We start from the raw sequence: 15,761 nt of genomic DNA, 5'->3' as shown, positions 1-15,761 counted from the left end.
CTGGCCCAGCACAGGGGGGTAGGTGGGGTTCAAGGGCGGCACTGCCCCCCCCCCAGCCGGGGCGAGGCCTTTGAGACCCCCAGTGGCCGCGGCCGGCCCAGTTACTGGGATAGCGATTCCGGCTGGGTCCAGGCTCCGACGTTTGGCCCCGATCCCCGCCCCGCCCCCCGCTTGGCCTGGTTTCCATTAGTTTAATGAGAACAAGGGAGACCAGGGCTGCTCTGGATTTTCTAACCGCGTCACTTACTCGCTGGGCATGAAATAGGGAACCTGGAAACATTAACCCCTCCAGGGGCTGCGAGTCAGGCGTGCGGGGCACTGGCAGGGCTGGGCTAGCAGGGGGCTGCAGGTCAGGAGTGAGGGGCACCAGTAGAGCTGGGTGGGGAGGGGACGCTCCTAGAGCAGAGGTCCTTCCATAGCGCCGGCTGTTTCCAGGTGCAAATGGGGGAGGGAGGGCTGCAGCGAGCCCAGTCCAGTTGCAATAGGGAAGCCACTCCCAGTTTTCCAAGCAGCCCGCCCCGAGGGCTGCACAGGCTACGGGTGCCTTGGCCACCACCCCTCTTTGAACTGCTTCACCCAGCCACAAGTCAGAGCAGAAACCAGGACCGGATTCCTGTACTGAACAGGAATGGATTGCAGAGACGGGCCAGAAATCAGCCAGTTGCTGACCCTGGGGCTGGATCGCAGATGGCGCCCCTAGGGGGGAAAGGACCCATTCTCCGCTGCCTGAGCCAGCCAGTCACCAGCGCCCCCTAGAGGGGAAATGCCCCATTCCCCACCCCCTTGAACCAGCCAGTCCCGGCCCTGGGGCGGGCTCAGAGCTGGCGCCCCCTCCAGGTGAAGGACAATTCCTCACCCCCCCGAGCCAGCCAGTCCCTGCCCTGGGGTTGGAACGGAGACGGAGCCCCCTAGAGGGGAAATGTTTCCATCGTATTTGGCTTCTCCTTCCCTTTTCAAAATCAGACTCTGTCTCTTTAAATCTCCATCCGGGGGAGACCCGACCCAATGCATTCTACCGGGAGAGGGCGGGGCTCTGCCGGCAGCCATCCAATCGGCACGGGGCGGGTTGTTCCATCCGGAGGGAGACGGGGAGGTGGGATGAAGGGACGACAGGAACGGGTCTATTATTTTTCCAGCTTTAATAGGTTTGTGGGCGGGGCCCTAAACATGACAGGCTGAGGGGGCGGGGCTGGGACCAATCACAGAAGGGCGGGAGTGGGGGCGGGGCTTGGAGGGGGAATGTGGGCGGAGCTTGGGGGAAAGTTTGGGACAACTTTTTTTTGTGGACGTTATAATAAAGGTCGAAAAATTGAGGCGAGGGAAGGAGGGAGAGGAAGGAAGATCTTGCCCCCACCGGTGGAATAAGGGGGTGAAGGTTTCTTGGGGTGGCCCCCTAGGACCCCTCATATATCCCACCCAATTGGGGGACGCCCTCACCCCGCAGTCCATCCAGCCTCTCCCATGGGGGCGGCCAGCTGCGAAGACGAGGATCTGGAATTCAAGCTGATATTTGGAGAAGAGGAGAAGGACCCCCCGGGAATGGGGGTGTCGCTGGAAGGTGAGGGATGGTGGGGGTTGGGGGGGGGCTGCTCTTAAAGGGCCAGCGCGGTTGGGAGGGAGTATTAAAGGGCCAACGGGATTTCTGCTCTTCCCTGGCTGGAGGAGGATGGAAAGTTTTGCCCTATTAAGGATGAGGGGGAAGGGAGGGGGGATCAGTTTCCACACACACACACCCTTCTGGTTTCTCACGTTATGGGAAGAGCAGCTCCCTGGTATGGATGCTGAGGGCCTGACAAGTGGCATGAGGTGGCCTCTCTGCCGGTCCCAGCCCCAGGGCCATTCTGCCAGGGCACTGCTTTAGGGAAGCTCACAGCTCCAGAGTACCCCCCCCGTCCCCTCCAGCTGGGGCACTGCTCTTGGGAAGCTAGCAGCCCCAGAGTACCCCCCATGACCCCTTCTGCTGAGGCACTGCTCTGGGGAAGCTCCCAGCCCCAGAGTACCCCCCACAACCCCTCCAGCTGGGGCACTGCTCTGGGGACGCTCACAGCCTGAAACAGCCCAGCCATGGGGGGTGGGAAGAGAATTCCCTCCGGGTGTCTGTCCATCAGGTTCCCATGCTCTCCAGCCCCCTCTTCCCACATACACACACAGAGATCCCCCCTGGCTGTGGGGAACTTGGTGGTCTGTCCCCCACCCCCTCTGTCTGTCTGTCCGGCACACAGTTTTAACTAGCGCCTTCAGACTCGTACTCTCCCCCCCCCCATTCCTGGCACTGTGCCCCACGTTCCCATGGCGACCCAGGCCCTGCCAGCAGAGGCGAGTGCGCCTTTAATTGGGTTCATGTGTCTGCCCCTTCCCATCCCAGGCCAGGCTGCCCCACTCCACAGGGTGGGGGCAAGGCCCAGAGCTGGTGCCCAGTTTATGAGGTTTCCAGATCCTGATCATTGGGGGAGAGGGGGAATTGCAGCCCCCTGACACCAGCCCCTCCCAGCATGGGGCGCTGTGGGGAGTGGAGCAGGAGGACCGGCTTTGAGGGGAGCTCCTAGCTACTCCAGTCCCAGCAGGGGGCGCTGTGGGGAGTGGAGCAGGAGGGCTGGCTTTGGGGGGAACTCCTAGCTACTCCAGTCCCAGCAGGGGGCGCTGTGGGGAGTGGAGCAGGAGGGCTGGCTTTGGGGGGAGCTCCTAGCTACTCCAGTCCCAGCAGGGGGCGTTGTGGGAAGTGGAGCAGGAGGACCGGCTTTGGGGGGAGCTCCTAGCTACTCCAGTCCCAGCAGGGGGCGCTGTGGGGAGTGGGATGGGGATAGGGTGACCTGACAGCAAGTGTCTGGTCAAAATCAGGACGGGGTGGGGGGTAATAGGAGCCTATATAAGAAAAAGATCCAAAAATTGGGACTGTCCCTAAAAAATCGAGACATCTGGTCACCCTAGATGGGGTGAGCTCCTGGCTGCGCCCTAGCAGGGAGCACTGTGGGGTGTGGGATGCGGGGAGCTCCAGCGGCTCCAGCCCCAGCAGGGGGCGCTGTGGGAAGTGCGATGCGGGGAACTCCAGCGTCTCCAGCCCCAGCAGGTGGCACTGTGGGATGCGGGGAGCTCCAGTGGTTCCAGCCCCAGCAGAAGGCGCTGTGAGGAGTGGGATGTGGGGAGTTCCAGCAGCTCCAGCCCCAGCAGGGGGCGCTTTGGGGTGTGGGACGCGGGAAGCTCCAGCGGCTCCAGCTGCAGCAGGAGGCGCTGTGGGGTGTGGGGAGCTCCAGCGGCTCCAGCCCCAGCAAGGGGCACTGTGGGATGTGGGGAGCTCCAGTGGTGCCATCCCCAGCAGAAGGCGCTGTGGGGAGTAGGATGTCGGAAGTTCCAGCGGCTCCAGCCCCAGCAGGGGGCACTGTGGGATGCGGGGAGCTCCAGTAGTTCCAGCCCCAGCAGGGGGTGCTGTGGGGAGTGGGATGCGGGGAGCTCCAGTGGCTCCAGCCCCAGCAAGGGGCACTGTGGAGTGTGGGATGCGGGAAGCTGCAGCGGCTCCAGCCCCAGCAAGGGGCGCTGTGGGGTGTGGGATGTGGGGAGTTCCAGCGGCTCCAGCCCCAACAGGAGGCACTGTGGGGAGCGGGATGTGGGGAGTTCCAGCGGCTCCAGCCCCAGCAGGGGGCGCTGTGGGGAGTGGGATGTGGGGAGTTCCAGCAGCTCCAGCCCCAGCAGGAGGCACTGTGAGGAGTGGGATGCGGGGAGGTCCAGCAGCTCCAGCCCCAGCAGGGGGCGCTGTAGGGAGTGGGATGCGGGGAGCTTCAGCGGCTCCAGCCCCAGCAGGGGGCGTTGTGGGGAGTGGGATGCGAGAAGCTCCAGTGGCTCCAGCCCCAACAGGAGGCACTGTGGGGAGCGGGAAATGGGGAGTTCCAGCGGCTCCAGCCCCAGCAGGGGGCGCTGTGGGGAGTGGGATGCGAGAAGCTCCAGTGGCTCCAGCCCCAACAGGAGGCACTGTGGGGAGCGGGATGTGGGGAGTTCCAGCGGCTCCAGCCCCAGCAGGGGGCGCTGTGGGGAGTGGGATGCGGGGAGCTTCAGCGGCTCCAGCCCCAGCAGAGGGCGCTGTGGGGAGTGGGATGCGGGGAGCTCCAGCCCCAGCCAGAGTCGCTGTGGGGTGCAGGGGGAGCTCCCGGGCAGCCCAGCCTCACAGCTGTTGGGCTTCTGGCTGGGGCAAAGGGGTCTGACATCACAGCACCGGAACCCCTCCCCCCGGCCAAGGGCCCACCCGACGGGGCCTTAAATGAGAAGCAGGTGTGTTTCGGAGCTGGAAGTTGGGTTGAGATCACGTTGCTTTGTTTCTCTCTCCAAATATTTGTGTTTTCGTGGGAAGGCAGCTTTCCTGCCGGTGGTTTTCAGCATAGACGTTTCTACCCGCAAGATTCCTGGCCATCTTATCCAGGCCCCATGGAAATGCCACAGCACCAGGCAGGACGGGAACCTGGCGTCCTCCGGGATGCAGCCTCCTGCCCTTTGTGCTATAGCAAAAGCAGGGAACAGGGGTCACTGCGGCTGGGATAAGGCTTTGTGTGGAGATAAACTGTGTTGCTGCTGCCCCCTACTGGAGAGAGAGACAGACAGACCCAGGGCCACCCAGAGGATTGAGGGGGCCTGTAGCAAAGCAGGGGAGCTGCGGTGCTTGTACTCACCCGGCGGCGATCCGGGTCTTCGGCGGCGGGGGCCCTTCAGTCACTCCACGTCTTCGGCAGCACTGAAGGGACCCTACTGCCGAAATGCCGCCGAAGACCCGGACCACTGTCGGGCCAGGGCTCGCGGGGCCCCTGCGGGGACCAGGGTCTGGGGCAAATGGTGCCATTTGGCTCCCCACTCCGGGGTGGCCCTGGACAGACCACAACATACTACTGCTGTTTTGCGAGGGTGTGTAGAGAGATAACAATCTACTACTGCTGTGTGGGTGTCCCTGCTGCCCCCTAGTGGAGAGGATGAGTCCTGCTGTGTGTCTGCTTCCCCCTTGTGGATAGGAGGAGCCCTTCCACCATCCCATGTCCATCTCTCCTCCTCTCTCCCCCCACAGACCTCGACGCCGAAGACCTCCCTTCGTGTTGCATCCTGGCGCTGGATGACCCACCAGCCTATGCCTCCCCCCTAGGCATCCCCTGCCCGCCCCGCCTGGGCGGGGGCCCCCGGGCTGGCATGCACTCCCCCCCGCCCCGCCCAGCACGGGATGACACCTTCGAGAGCCAGCCGGCGCGGTGGGTGCGCCTGGGGGCCAATGCCCGCGTCCTGGAGTGCCCCAGCATCCAGATCACCACCATCTCGCCTGGCACCGACTGGGATTGCTCCCCACGTGACTACCTGCCCCTGGAAGCCTACGGAGGCTACCGGGAGGCCCCTCCGGCCTCTGGCTTCTTCACCCCGAGCCCCGCCAGCAGTGGCAGTGCCTCCCCCTGGAGCTTCTTCTCGGACGATGACGGGGCGGGCGGTGATGATGTGGAGCGGGAGCTGAATGAAGCTGCCGCCCGCTTCGCCCTCAGCTCCCCCTGTGGCTCGCCCAAGCCCTGGACTGGGCTGGAGGAGCCCTGGGGGCTGTACCCTGCTGGGCGGGGGGCCGAGGATGGCTGGGTGGCCCTGGCACCCCGTCCGGCCTCACCTTGCGGCAAACGGCGCTACTCCAGCTCGGAGACCCACTCCTCGGCCTCGCCCTGCCTCTCCCGCCGCGGTAGCCTGGGCGAGGAGGGGGGCGGGGAGGGGGTGGAGGGGGTGGGCGGGGAGGGGCCGCCCTACGAGGCTGCCGGGCAACGCCCCCCAGCTGAGAGCATCCCGCAGAAGGCCCGCAAGACCTCCACCGAGCAGACAGTGGCGCTGACGCGGAAGGAGGAGGGGTGCTGCAATGGTGACGACGGGGGGGTTGGGGTGGCCCGCAAGGACGGGATGGACTATCTGGCTGTGCCCTCCCCGCTGGGCTGGTCCAAGGCCAGGATCGGGGGCCACAGCCCCATCTTCAGGTACCAGCTACTAATGGACCCCTGCCCCCAGCAGTGGGGCCAGCGCCCCCTAGAGGGGAAAGGCCCCATTTCCCACCACCACCCCCCATGCCAGCCAGTCCCTGCCCTGGAGCTGGATCAGAACTGGCACCCCCTAGAGGGGAAAGGCCCCCTCCCCGACTTCCCACCCTGGGCCAGGATGACAGCCAGCGCCCCCTAGAGGGGAAAGGCCCCGTGCCCCATTCCCCACCTCCCTGCGCCAGCCAGGCCCATATTGCCAGCTGCTCCCCGGGCTGCAGCTGTGGCTGGCAGCGGTTCCAGTGTATAATAACAAGCTGTCAAGCTGGCCCTGCGGCGGACGGGCCAGTGTCTCCTGTTACAGATCCCAGGCCCCTGCTCAGCACGCACGGGGGCAGCTGCCGTAAACACAGCTCCTGGCGGCACCGCACGTTCCCTCTTAAGGTAAACCCCAGGATGCTGCAGCCTGGGCTACGTAGAGAGCGCCCCCTAGGGAGGCCCTGTGGCACAGCGCCCCCTAGCACTGGGGGTGGGGAGAGTGCCCACTACTGAGCCCCCAGCCCCATTCCCTGCACAGCCTGCCCCCAGCGCTGCAGCGGGGCCAGCACTGACAGTGAGGGGAAAGCCCCCCCTTACTGAGCCCCAGCAGCACTGGGGCCAGCACTTATGGGGGACGGGGAGCCCCAAATCCTATTCCCTGCAGCACAGCGCCCCCTAGTGCTGCATTGGGGCATTGGGGCCACCACTAACTGCCGGGGAAGAGTGCTTGCTAGAGCCCTGGATCTATTCCCTGCGATGTGGCGCCCCCTAGTGCTGTATGGGGGTGACCACTGATTGTGGGAAGAGAGCGACCCTTATTGAGCCCCTAGACCTATTCCCTGCAGCACAGCACCTCCTAGAGGCCAAGGTGCCACCCGGGACACCTGTTTTCTTCTCTGCCCTAGGTCGTCCGCTCTGCCTCCCTTAGACTGGCCCTTGCCCAGCCAGTATGAACAATACGAGCTGAAGATCGAAGTCCAGCCCCGGACCCACCACCGGGCCCATTACGAGACCGAGGGCAGCCGGGGGGCCGTGAAGGCTGCCCCGGGGGGTCACCCTGTGGTGAAGGTACCTGAGCTGCCTTGGAGGCATCCCTGGATTTTCCCCCGGTTAGCCCCATCTCCAGGCGTCCCCAGTGCCCCCCACGCTTGGGGGAAACGGGTTGGATCCCCCAACCCGTGACCACAAGTTTCTCATGAATATGAATGGGGGCATGGGTGGTTACGGAGCATCGGGTGACACGGCAGGTGGGTCCCAGAGATGGGGGGAGGAGGATGGGGGCAAAAGAGACAGGAGGGGTGGGGACAGCTGCTTCCTCGGCCTTCCTTTACTATCCCCCTTCTCCGCTCACTCTGCCGCCTTCGCCTTGTCGTTTGCTTCTGCTCCGCTCCTGGCACTGCTCCGGCTGGGTCCCACCGGGCCAGCCTGCTTGGGGCTCTGTGTGACCGTGGCTCTGCGGGGGGAGGGCTAGTGAGGGTCACATCCCCCTCTCATTGCACACACCCCCTCCCCTGTGCCGGCTGGAGCTGCGAGGGGGTGGGAGTGCACATGCTAGGGTGCCCTTTCCCACGCTCCAGACCAGGGACAGGCCGCGCATGCGTGTGTGTGTGTGCACAGCCAAACACTTACACACAGCAGGACTTAGCCCGTCCAGCAGGGGGCAGCAGGAAAACACACACACACACACACACACACACACACACACACACACACACACACAAAATAGTTGTGAAAGGCAGAATATGCAAAAGAGAAACAGAGAGTGGGGGAGGATGGAGGGGATGGGGTGGGGGTCTCTGGGTGGAAGGAAGGGGTTGTTAGAGGAAGAGCTCTGGGGACTGAAGGAGTTGGAGGAGAGTGGTTTGGGGGGGCTTCAAGGGTGGAGGGTTGGAGAAGGAAGGGTTTTAGGGGGAGTGGAGGGAGTTTTGGGGGGCTGGAGGGGGAGGGAGACCCCTCATTATCCTGGAACCCCCCAGTCAGCACCTCTCATCTCAGACTCAGGGGGCAGATAGCCCCATGATCCCACCCCCCAGAACATTCCATTTCACCCAGGTCTGCGGGGGAGGGGAAAGGATTGTTTCCCCTTGTTTCTGTTCCAACCCAAATCGAGTCCAGCTGTACATCCCGCCTGCTGATTGGAAACAGCTGGGCCCGCCCTGGGGGAGACCACCAAACCGCTGGCGTCGCCCCACCCTGGCTGGGCTGGCGTCCAGACTCCGAGGGCTGCAGGGGAGACAAGGCACGCGATGGGGCTCTGAGAGAACCCAAGCTCCCTTAGGGGTGGGAAACTGAGTCATGGGGTGTGGGGGGGGGCCTTTACCTGGGATCTAGTCCAGGCATGGTCCTAGCCAGGAAAGCCAAATCCATTTCTGGACAGCAAAAGGAATCTGGTCCGGGTTCCCCCAGCCCCCTTCTCTATTCCCTATGGAGGGGCACCTGGGTCTGTGTTCCCCAGCCCTCTTTCCCCATTCCCTGGGGGTTAATCCAGTCCAGGTTTCCCCAGCCCCCTCCCTATTCCGCATGGGGAATCCAGGCCAGGATTTTCATGTCACCCTCCCATTCTTCTCCTTGGGAAATCCTGGTGGGTGGATCACGGGCTGAGCAGATCAGGGCCCTGATTCCTGACTGTCCTCCCCTTTCTTCCCCTATCCCCCCCGCCCACAAGCTCCTAGGCTACGACGAGAAGCCGCTGACCCTGCAGATGTTCATCGGCACGGCCGACGAGCGCAACCTGCGGCCTCATGCCTTCTACCAGGTGCACCGCATCACTGGCAAGATGGTGGCCACTGCCAGCTACGAGACCATCATTAGCAGCACCAAGGTGCTGGAGATGTCCCTGCTGCCCGAGAACAACATGGCGGCCAAGTGAGTTCCTTGGGGGGCCGCTTCAAGGTTTTCTCCCCATCCCAGGGTAGCGCCACCTAGAGTCCAATCCAGCAGGGATCCATTTACAGGTTTTCTCCCCATCCCAGTGCAGCGCCACCCAGAGTCCAATCCAGCAGGAGCAGGGATCCACTGCCAGGTTTTCTCCCCATTCCACCCAGAGTCCAATCCAGCAGGAGCAGGGATCCACTGCCATGTTTTCTCCCCATCCCAGGGCAGCGCCACCCAGAGTCCAATCCAGCGGGAGCAGGGATCTGCTTCTGAATTTTTCCCCCATCCCAGGGCAGTGCCACCCTGCGTCCGTTCCAGGGGATGCAGGGAGCCGCTTCTAGACACGATCCAGAATCCATGCCAATGGCAAAGGAATCCAATTCTGGTCTCCCTCATCCCATCCCAGGGAGACTGGACCAAGAGTCCATTGCAGGGACACAGGGGATCTGGTTCTGGGTCTTTGCCCCATTCCCAGGGGAGGGGGCATCCCGAAGTCTAATCCAGGGGACACAGAGATCCAGGCCCAGGTCTTCTTGTCCTCCAGGGAGTGGGAGGTGCCTCTGGAGATCCATTCCAGGGGACAAAGGAATCCTGCTCCAGATCTTCCTATCTCCACAGGGGCTGCACAGCCGAACCCATTCCAGTGGGCACAGAGATCCACTTCCAGGCCTTTCCCTTCCCCCAAGGCTGTAGCCCAGAATCCAGTCCTGGGAGGGAAGGGGTGGGCTGGGGGAACCCAGAAGTTGCACCCCAGAGTACAATCCAGGGAGCTCTGGGACCCAGCTCTGGGGTCTCTCCCCTTCCTCGTGGACCTGCACCCCACAGTCCAATCCAAACAACACAGGGACCCGGCTCTGGGCTTTCCAAGCCCAGGGGCAGGGGATGAGGTGGTACCAAGGGCCCCATTCCAGGCTCTGTCCTGCCCCCCCAGGGGCCCCCTAACCCTGCACCCCTTCCCCAGCATTGACTGCGCAGGGATCCTGAAGCTACGTAACTCGGACATCGAGCTGCGGAAGGGCGAGACCGACATCGGGCGCAAGAACACCCGGGTGCGGCTGGTGTTCAGGGTCCACGTCCCCCAGGGCAATGGGAAAGTCGTCTCCATCCAAGCCGCCTCTGTGCCCATCGAGTGCTGTGAGTGCCCAGTCACCAGAGGGTGCTGTGGGCTAGCCCAGCGCTATGGGGTGGGTGTCACCTACAAGCCCCACTGGGAGCTGTGGTGGGTCAGCCCAGGGCTGTGGGGTGGACGCTATCTACAGGCATGGGTCAGCCCAGGGCTATGGGGTTGATGAGACCTATGGGCCCCACTGGGGGGCACAGCGGGTCTAGCTAGGACTATGTGCTCCACGCCCACTACAGGCCCCACTAGAGGTCACGGGGGCGGGAGGCGTCTGTCCGTGGGGCTGGGTGCTCACTGCTCTCTCCTGCCCCAGCCCAGCGCTCGGCGCAGGAGCTCCCCCAGGTGGAGAAGTGCAGCCTCAGCGCAGGGTCGGGGCACGGGGGCGAGGAGATGGTGCTGTCGGGCGCCAATTTCCTGCCTGACTCCAAGGTTATCTTCATTGAGAGGGGCCCCGGTAAGTGCGAGCCCCACCCCCACCATCTCCTCCCTGCCCCCTACACTTGGGGAGCCCCCTGGGATCCACAATCCCTCCCCACACCCCACTGAGACCCTCCCATTCCCATCTTCTCCACCCTCCCTTCTGTGCCCCCTTGTGTCTGGGAGACGCCGGGCCCTACAGTGCTCCCGCTCCCTGTCCTTGGAGAGATCCCTCCAGGACCCTCCCTGCCCTCTCCCTTCCCCCTTGCTCCACCCCCCCATGGCCTCTCAGCCAATAACCTCTCACCTTTCAGATGGGAAGCTCCAATGGGAGGAGGAGGCCTGTATTAACCGGCTCAAGAGCAACGAGGTGAGAAAAACCCGGAGTGGATCAACCCTGGGGGAGCGGGGTGGGGGATGGGGGAAGTCCTGGAGTGGATCAACCCTGGGGGAGCGGGGTGGGGGATAGGGGAAGTTCCGGAGTGGATCAACCCTGGGGGAGCGGGGTGGGGGACAGGGGAAGTCCCGGAGTGGATCAACCCTGGGGGAGTCGGGTGGGGGATGAGGGGAGTCCCGGAGTGGATCAACCCTGGGGGAGGAGGGTGGGGGACGAGGGGAGACCAGGAGTGGATCAACCCTGGGGGAGTGGGGTGGGGGATGGGGGAAGTCCTGGAGTGGATCAACCCTGAGGGAGCAGGGTGGGGGATGGGGGAAGTCCTGGAGTGGATCAACCCTGGGGGAGAGGGGTGGGGGACGAGGGGAGTCCCGGAGTGGATCAACACTGGGGGAGGAGGGTGGGGGATGAGGAGAGACCCGGAGTGGATAAACCTTGGGGGAGCGGGATGGGGGACAGGGGAAGTCCTGGAGTGGATCAACCCTGGGGGAGTGGGGTGGGGGATGGGGGAAGTCCTGGAGTGGATCAACCCTGGGGGAGCTGGGTGGGGGACGAGGGGAGTCCCAGAGAGGATCAACTCTGGGGGAGCAGGGTGGGGGACGAGGGGAGTCCCAGAGTGGATCAACCCTGGGGGAGCGGGGTGGGGGATGAGGGAAGTCCTGGAGTGGATCAGCCCAGGGGGAATGGGGTGGGGTTGTTGTAAATCCTGGAGTAGATCCACCCTGGATCTGGATTCTGGGAACAGATTCCAAATTCCAGCCCCACCCAGGATGGGGGAATTTTGCTGCCCCCTCTCACCCGAATTCCCTCCCTCCCCCTCCAGACCACACTGACCCTCACAGTCCCAGAATACAGCAACCCGCAGGTGGCCCGGCCTGTCCAGGTCTATTTCTACGTCTCCAACGGGCGGCGGAAACGGAGCCCAACGCAGGCCTTTAAATACCTGCCCAGTGAGTGGGGGCGGGGAAGGGGAGGAGTTGTACAAGTGGGGAGAGCGGAACGAGCTGGGAGGAGGAGGAAGGAAAAGCGGTTGGGGGGGGCACCAAATAGGGGGGTGATTCTCACGTGACCTGATAGTTAGTTGGGGGGAGGGGACAAAGGTGGGAAATAGAGAAGGAGTGGGAGGGAGGGAGCGTGAGAAGAGGGAGGGAGGACAAACAGTGCTGTCTCCCGGGGGGCACTGTTGGATGGGAAGGATTTGGGGCAGTTCCCTTCTCCTCCCCACCCCTGACTCTCTCCCCCTCCTCCCAACAGTGATCTTCAAGGAGGAGCCACCCTCCTCCTCCCCACTCCGTGGCTTCCCCCCCGGCCCCTCCTCCCCAGTGCCCCCTTGTGGTCCCCCTTACCCTCCCGAGGGCCCCGGGGACATGGACATTTCCCCCAGTCGCCCCCACTTCCCCTGCTACCCTGATGACTCCCCCTACAGGGCTGGCTACTCCCCCTCCCCCACGGCCTTTGGGAGCCCCTCTCCATACCCTGATGGGCCCCCACTGCTCCCTTTGACACCCCCTTATCACCGCTGCCTGGCCACCGAGCCCTCCCACCGCTACCCCCACGCGGAGCAGTACGGGGGTACTGGGCTGACAGTGCCCCCTCACTTCCATCCGCTGGGCTACCAGTCCCCCCACTTCCAGGCCCCTGCCCAGCTCACCCCACCACCACTGTCAGAGGGAGCGGGGTCCCACAACTGGGGGGATCCGGAGTCGGGGGAGACTGAGGACGTGGAGAAACCCAGAGGCAGTGGATACCGGGTGGCTTTCCATGACAGCTTGCCTGTCCAGGGGATCACGCTGGAGGAAGGTAATGGGACTTTTCCCCTCTAGGGGGCGCCAGCTCCCAGCCGGCTCTAGGGCAGGGGACTGGCTTGATCACAGGGTGTAGAATGGGACATGGGGTCTTTCCCCTGTAGGGGGCACTGGCCCTGATCCCACCCCAGGGCGGGAGACAGCCTGGCTCAGGGGGTAGGGAATGGGACATGGGGTCTTTCCCCTGTAGGGGGCGCTGGCCCTGATCCCATCCCAGGGCGCGGGACAGCCTGCCTCAGGGGGTAGAGAATGGGACATGGGGTCTTTCCCCTGTAGGGGGCACTGGCCCTGATCCCACCCCAGGGTGGGGGACAGCCTGCCTCAGGGGGTAGAGAATGGGACATGGGGTCTTTCCCCTGTAGGGGGCACTGGCCCTGATCCCACCCCAGGGTGGGGGACAGCCTGGCTCACGGGGTAGGGAATGGGACATGGGGTCTTTCCCCTGTAGGGGGCACTGGCCCTGATCCCACCCCAGGGCGGGGGACAGCCTGGCTCAGGGGGTAGAGAATGGGACATGGGGTCTTTCCCCTGTAGGGGGCACTGGCCCTGATCCCACCCCAGGGTGGGGGACAGCCTGGCTCACGGGGTAGGGAATGGGACATGGGGTCTTTCCCCTGTAGGGGGCACTGGCCCTGATCCCACCCCAGGGCGGGGGACAGCCTGGCTCAGGGGGTAGAGAATGGGACATCGGGTCTTTCCCCTGTAGGGGGCACTGGCCCTGATCCCACCCCAGGGTGGGGGACAGCCTGGCTCACGGGGTAGGGAATGGGACATGGGGTCTTTCCCCTGTAGGGGGCACTGGCCCTGATCCAGCCCCAGGGCAGGGGACAGCCTGGCTCAGGGGGTAGGGAATGGGACATGGGGCCTTTCCCCTGTAGGGGGCACTGGCCCTGATCCCACCCCAGGGTGGGGGACAGCCTGGCTCAGGGGGTAGGGAATGGGACATGGGGTCTTTCCCCTGTAGGGGGCGCTGGCCCTGATCCCACCCCAGGGCGCGGGACAGCCTGGCTCAGGGGGTAGGGAATGGGACATGGGGTCTTTCCCCTGTAGGGGGCGCTGGCCCTGATCCCACCCCAGGGCGCGGGACAGCCTGGCTCAGGGGGTAGGGAATGAGACATGGGGTCTTTCCCCTGTAGGGGGCACTGGCCCTGATCCCACCCCAGGGCAGGGGACAGCCTGGCTCAGGGGGTAGGGAATGGGACATGGGGCCTTTCCCCTGTAGGGGGCACTGGCCCTGATCCCACCCCAGGGCGCGGGACAGCCTGGCTCAGGGGGTAGGGAATGGGACATGGGGTCTTTCCCCTGCAGGGGGCACTGGCCCTGATCCAGCCCCAGGGCGGGGGACAGCCTGGCTCAGGGGGTAGGGAACGGGACATGGGGTCTTTTCCCTGCAGGGGGCACTGGCCCTGATCCAGCCCCAGGGCGGGGGACAGCCTGGCTCAGGGGGTAGGGAATGGGACATGGGGTCTTTCCCCTGTAGGGGGCAGTGGCCCTGATCCCACCCCAGGGTGGGGGACAGCCTGGCTCAGGGGGTAGGGAATGGGACATGGGGTCTTTCCCCTGTAGGGGGCACTGGCCCTGATCCCACCCCAGGGTGGGGGACAGCCTGGCTCAGGGGGTAGGGAATGGGACATGGGGTCTTTCCCCTGTAGGGGGCGCTGGCCCTGATCCCACCCCAGGGTGGGGGACAGCCTGGCTCAGGGGGTAGGGAATGGGACATGAGGTCTTTCCCCTGTAGGGGGCACTGGCCCTGATCCAGCCCCAGGGCAGGGGACAGCCTGGCTCAGGGGGTAGGGAATGGGACATGGGGTCTTTCCCCTGTAGGGGGCACTGGCCCTGATCCCACCCCAGGGCGGGGGACAGCCTGGCTAACGGAGTAGGGAATGGGACATGGGGCCTTTCCCCTCTAGGGGTGCTGGCTCTGATCCAGCCCAAGGGCAGGGGACAGCCTGGCTCAGGGGGTAGGGAATGGGACATGGGGCCTTTCCCCTCTAGGGGCGCTGGCTCTGATCCCACCCCAGGACGGGGGACAGCCTGGCTCAGGGGGTACAGAGTGGGACATGGGGCCTTTCCCCTCTAGGGGCACTGGCTCTCATCCAGCCCCAGGGCGGGGGTCTGTCTGGCTCAGGGGGTTCCCCTCACTCTGTTTTCCCCTCTCTTTTTCTCCTAGTGACCGAGATCATCGGCCGGGACCTGAGTGACTTCCCGGAGCCGCTCTGTGAAGGCAGGGGGAGCTGAGACCCTGGCCGCTCCCGGGTTCTTCCTGGCCTACCCAAGCTCTGTCCATCTCATTTCTGTTCATCCGTCTGTCCAAGCTCTCAGTCCGTCGATCACAGCTCCATCTGTCCGTCCGTCCGTCCTAGCTCTCTGTCCGTCTGTCCGTCCAAGCTCTCTGTCCATCGACCACACCTCCAATCATCCATCTGTCCAAGGTCTCTGTCCATCGACCACACCTCCAATCATCCATCCATCCTAGTTCTCTGTCCATCTGTCCTAGCTCTCTGTCCGCCCGTCCTAGTTCTCCATCCATCTGTCCATCTCTCTCTTTCTATATCAGGGAAGGATGACTCTGAAGTCTCCATCCCCACCCCCTTGTCTCCTCCCCCAAGCACCCCTACCATCTGGGCTTCACAGCATATGCCAGCTGCGGGGTGAGGGGAGGCCCCCAGACTATATCACCCCTGTTCTCCACCTCCATCCTGGAGCCATTTTCCTATGGTGCAAAAATATCCAACCAGGGGGAGGGGGATATTCCTATCCCCTCTGCGTGAGCCCACCCCCATCAACTCAGCAATGGGGGTGGGGGGCAGATGTGGCTAATGGTGGGGAAGAGGAGGGAGTTCAAGCCATCAGATTTTGCAGGGTATAGGAAACATCACCCCCCCAAGGGTAAAATAATTCTCCACTAGAGTGGGGGAGGAGGTGCCTTCCATGATCTCCCCCTCCCCCCCGCCATGGGGACAAGAAGGAGTTACTGACTACAATGGTATTTCTGTGGGGCCCGGCTAGCAGGGTCGCCTTGATTATACCCACTTTTATATTGTTTATTTTTCCCGACTTCTTTTTTTCTTTGAATCCTGGTTTGTTTTGTAATGAAATTAATTGATTAAAAAAACAGCTAAATACAACAAAAGCGTGTCTGA

General features: G+C 63.7%; 1 protein-coding gene across 1 annotated transcript; it reads left to right on the top strand.

Moving 5' to 3' along the window:
* The first annotated feature begins 1,275 nt into the window (after positions 1-1,275).
* Positions 1,276-14,886, top strand: NFATC4 (nuclear factor of activated T cells 4). Its single transcript, XM_050918459.1, has 10 exons — positions 1,276-1,558; positions 5,042-5,972; positions 6,914-7,076; positions 8,674-8,873; positions 9,844-10,016; positions 10,316-10,456; positions 10,734-10,789; positions 11,637-11,763; positions 12,068-12,613; positions 14,789-14,886. The coding sequence occupies exons 1-10, from the start codon at positions 1,462-1,464 to the stop codon at positions 14,854-14,856; spliced, it is 2,502 nt and encodes an 833-aa protein (XP_050774416.1). The 5' UTR covers positions 1,276-1,461; the 3' UTR covers positions 14,857-14,886.
* The last annotated feature ends 875 nt before the right edge of the window (positions 14,887-15,761 follow it).

Source organism: Gopherus flavomarginatus, chromosome 11, assembly GCF_025201925.1.
Source record: "Gopherus flavomarginatus isolate rGopFla2 chromosome 11, rGopFla2.mat.asm, whole genome shotgun sequence".
NCBI classification, from domain to species: domain Eukaryota; kingdom Metazoa; phylum Chordata; order Testudines; family Testudinidae; genus Gopherus; species Gopherus flavomarginatus.
The sequence above is the reverse complement of the archived record's forward strand: the minus strand, read 5'-3'. Positions and strand labels throughout refer to the sequence as shown.